The sequence below is a fragment of the Priapulus caudatus genome, unplaced genomic scaffold (genome assembly GCF_000485595.1).
Source record: "Priapulus caudatus unplaced genomic scaffold, Priapulus_caudatus-5.0.1 Scaffold316, whole genome shotgun sequence".
Classification (NCBI taxonomy): Eukaryota; Metazoa; Priapulida; class Priapulimorpha; order Priapulimorphida; family Priapulidae; genus Priapulus; species Priapulus caudatus.
Window position 1 is genome coordinate 80,712 of NW_014577377.1, and position 1,523 is coordinate 82,234.

Consider the following 1,523-nt stretch of genomic DNA (forward strand, 5'->3'; position numbering starts at 1 on the left):
ATATAATATATATTTATAAAGGTCGAAAACAATGTGGAATCAAAGCGATTTTCGATCTTAGTATACGTCGCAAATACAAGAAGGTTCCCGCACTATCTACTACACTCATTGCTCTACGTTCAGTATGCAATGGCGTTATGTTCAGTTGGGCAAGGGGGAGTAGAATTCCCCATCAAAGCGTTAATATTCCACATAGGAAATGCGCGCCTATTCACGAAATCGTGTTTGGCAATAAATCTCGATCGTTATATACGCTGTTTACCAGATGAATCTGCAAACGTGGGAATTAAGCTTTATAAATAACTGGTGTGAAATCCTGCGTGCAAGCCACGATGGGCTATGCGCCTGCCTGGGTTAATAAACGCATACCCTGGTGTTCGGGATTCTCAATTTTGTCTTCGAAGTCGGCGATTTTTGCTCTGATGTCCATTAGTGCCGTCTCCACTAAATCCCTGCGCGGAGAAAACACACACATACACACATCTACATGCACACGCAATAGAATTTCGTGAAGGCATTTCGTGCATGGTCTGCAACTGGCCGTCATAATTACACTATCCCTAAATCGCACTGATTCCACATTTATTCTAAGGTTTCGACATCTAAAAGGTGCGGCCGTATGGGAATAAGGCCGCACCTTTTAGATGTCAAAACCTTAGAATAAATGTGGAATCAGAGCGATTTCCATCTTAGTAGGACGCATATAGGAAACATGTGCGATTCCAGCAATATCTACTACACTGCGATACGCTAGATTAATTACCTAGGTAGGTAAACATTAAGGAAAGCTAATCAATAAATACCATAATTTCTGTTGATCGGGCATACCCGTATTGCATGCGTGCTTGAGTATTCAGCGTGCTACCTGTACGGTAACAGATACCATGCCGACGCATCACCCTGGACCACTACTGTGTGAACCCCCTTCCTTTATCAGGACCCCGTCACCTCTGCATAAATCATTCGGAATCCAGGCCAAGGCACCTGACTTTAGGAACCGATCCGATTTGTGTAGACGCAACAGTTCTTCACGCAGTTCAAGCTCATGCGAGTTCAAAAGCTCTCGTTCGCCGTGACGTCAGAAAATATCCCCGCGGACACTCGACGATATTTCTCGCATGTTTGCGGAGGGTTTCTCCGGTTATATCATTTCTGAGGGCTAAGCGTTCCCACTGTAACCCATTTCCCGTTTGTCCTCTTCTGCGTCACCAGCGTCTATTGTGCCCGACCTACCGTTGCTGTTGTGTACCAATAACCCATTCATTTTTTTAAAGTCAGATGACTTTGCCTAAATTTTCGAACGATTTGCGAAGACGACGAGATGAAGTTCTGCGGACATAACCATTGCTAAAAGGCCAAGCCAAGATGCTGTGCTTGGCGCAATAAAGCAGAATCAATTCCCACAACCGAGAAAGATCTTAAGTGAGCGAGGTCTACAATTCCCATATGAGTTATAGCGTATCAATTAGTTACCCGCAATGTTAGTGATGAAGCAACGATGAAGAACCAGTCCCCAGTGACTA

General features: G+C 44.3%; 1 protein-coding gene across 1 annotated transcript in view; it reads right to left on the bottom strand.

Annotated features, from left to right (window-relative positions):
- Positions 1–1,523, bottom strand: part of LOC106808940 (coiled-coil domain-containing protein 169-like) — a 10,697-nt gene that overhangs the window by 7,073 nt on the left and 2,101 nt on the right. The window contains exon 3 of the mRNA XM_014811863.1: positions 370–452. Coding sequence (XP_014667349.1) covers positions 370–452 — 83 coding nt within the window. The remainder of the gene's footprint in view (positions 1–369; positions 453–1,523) is intronic.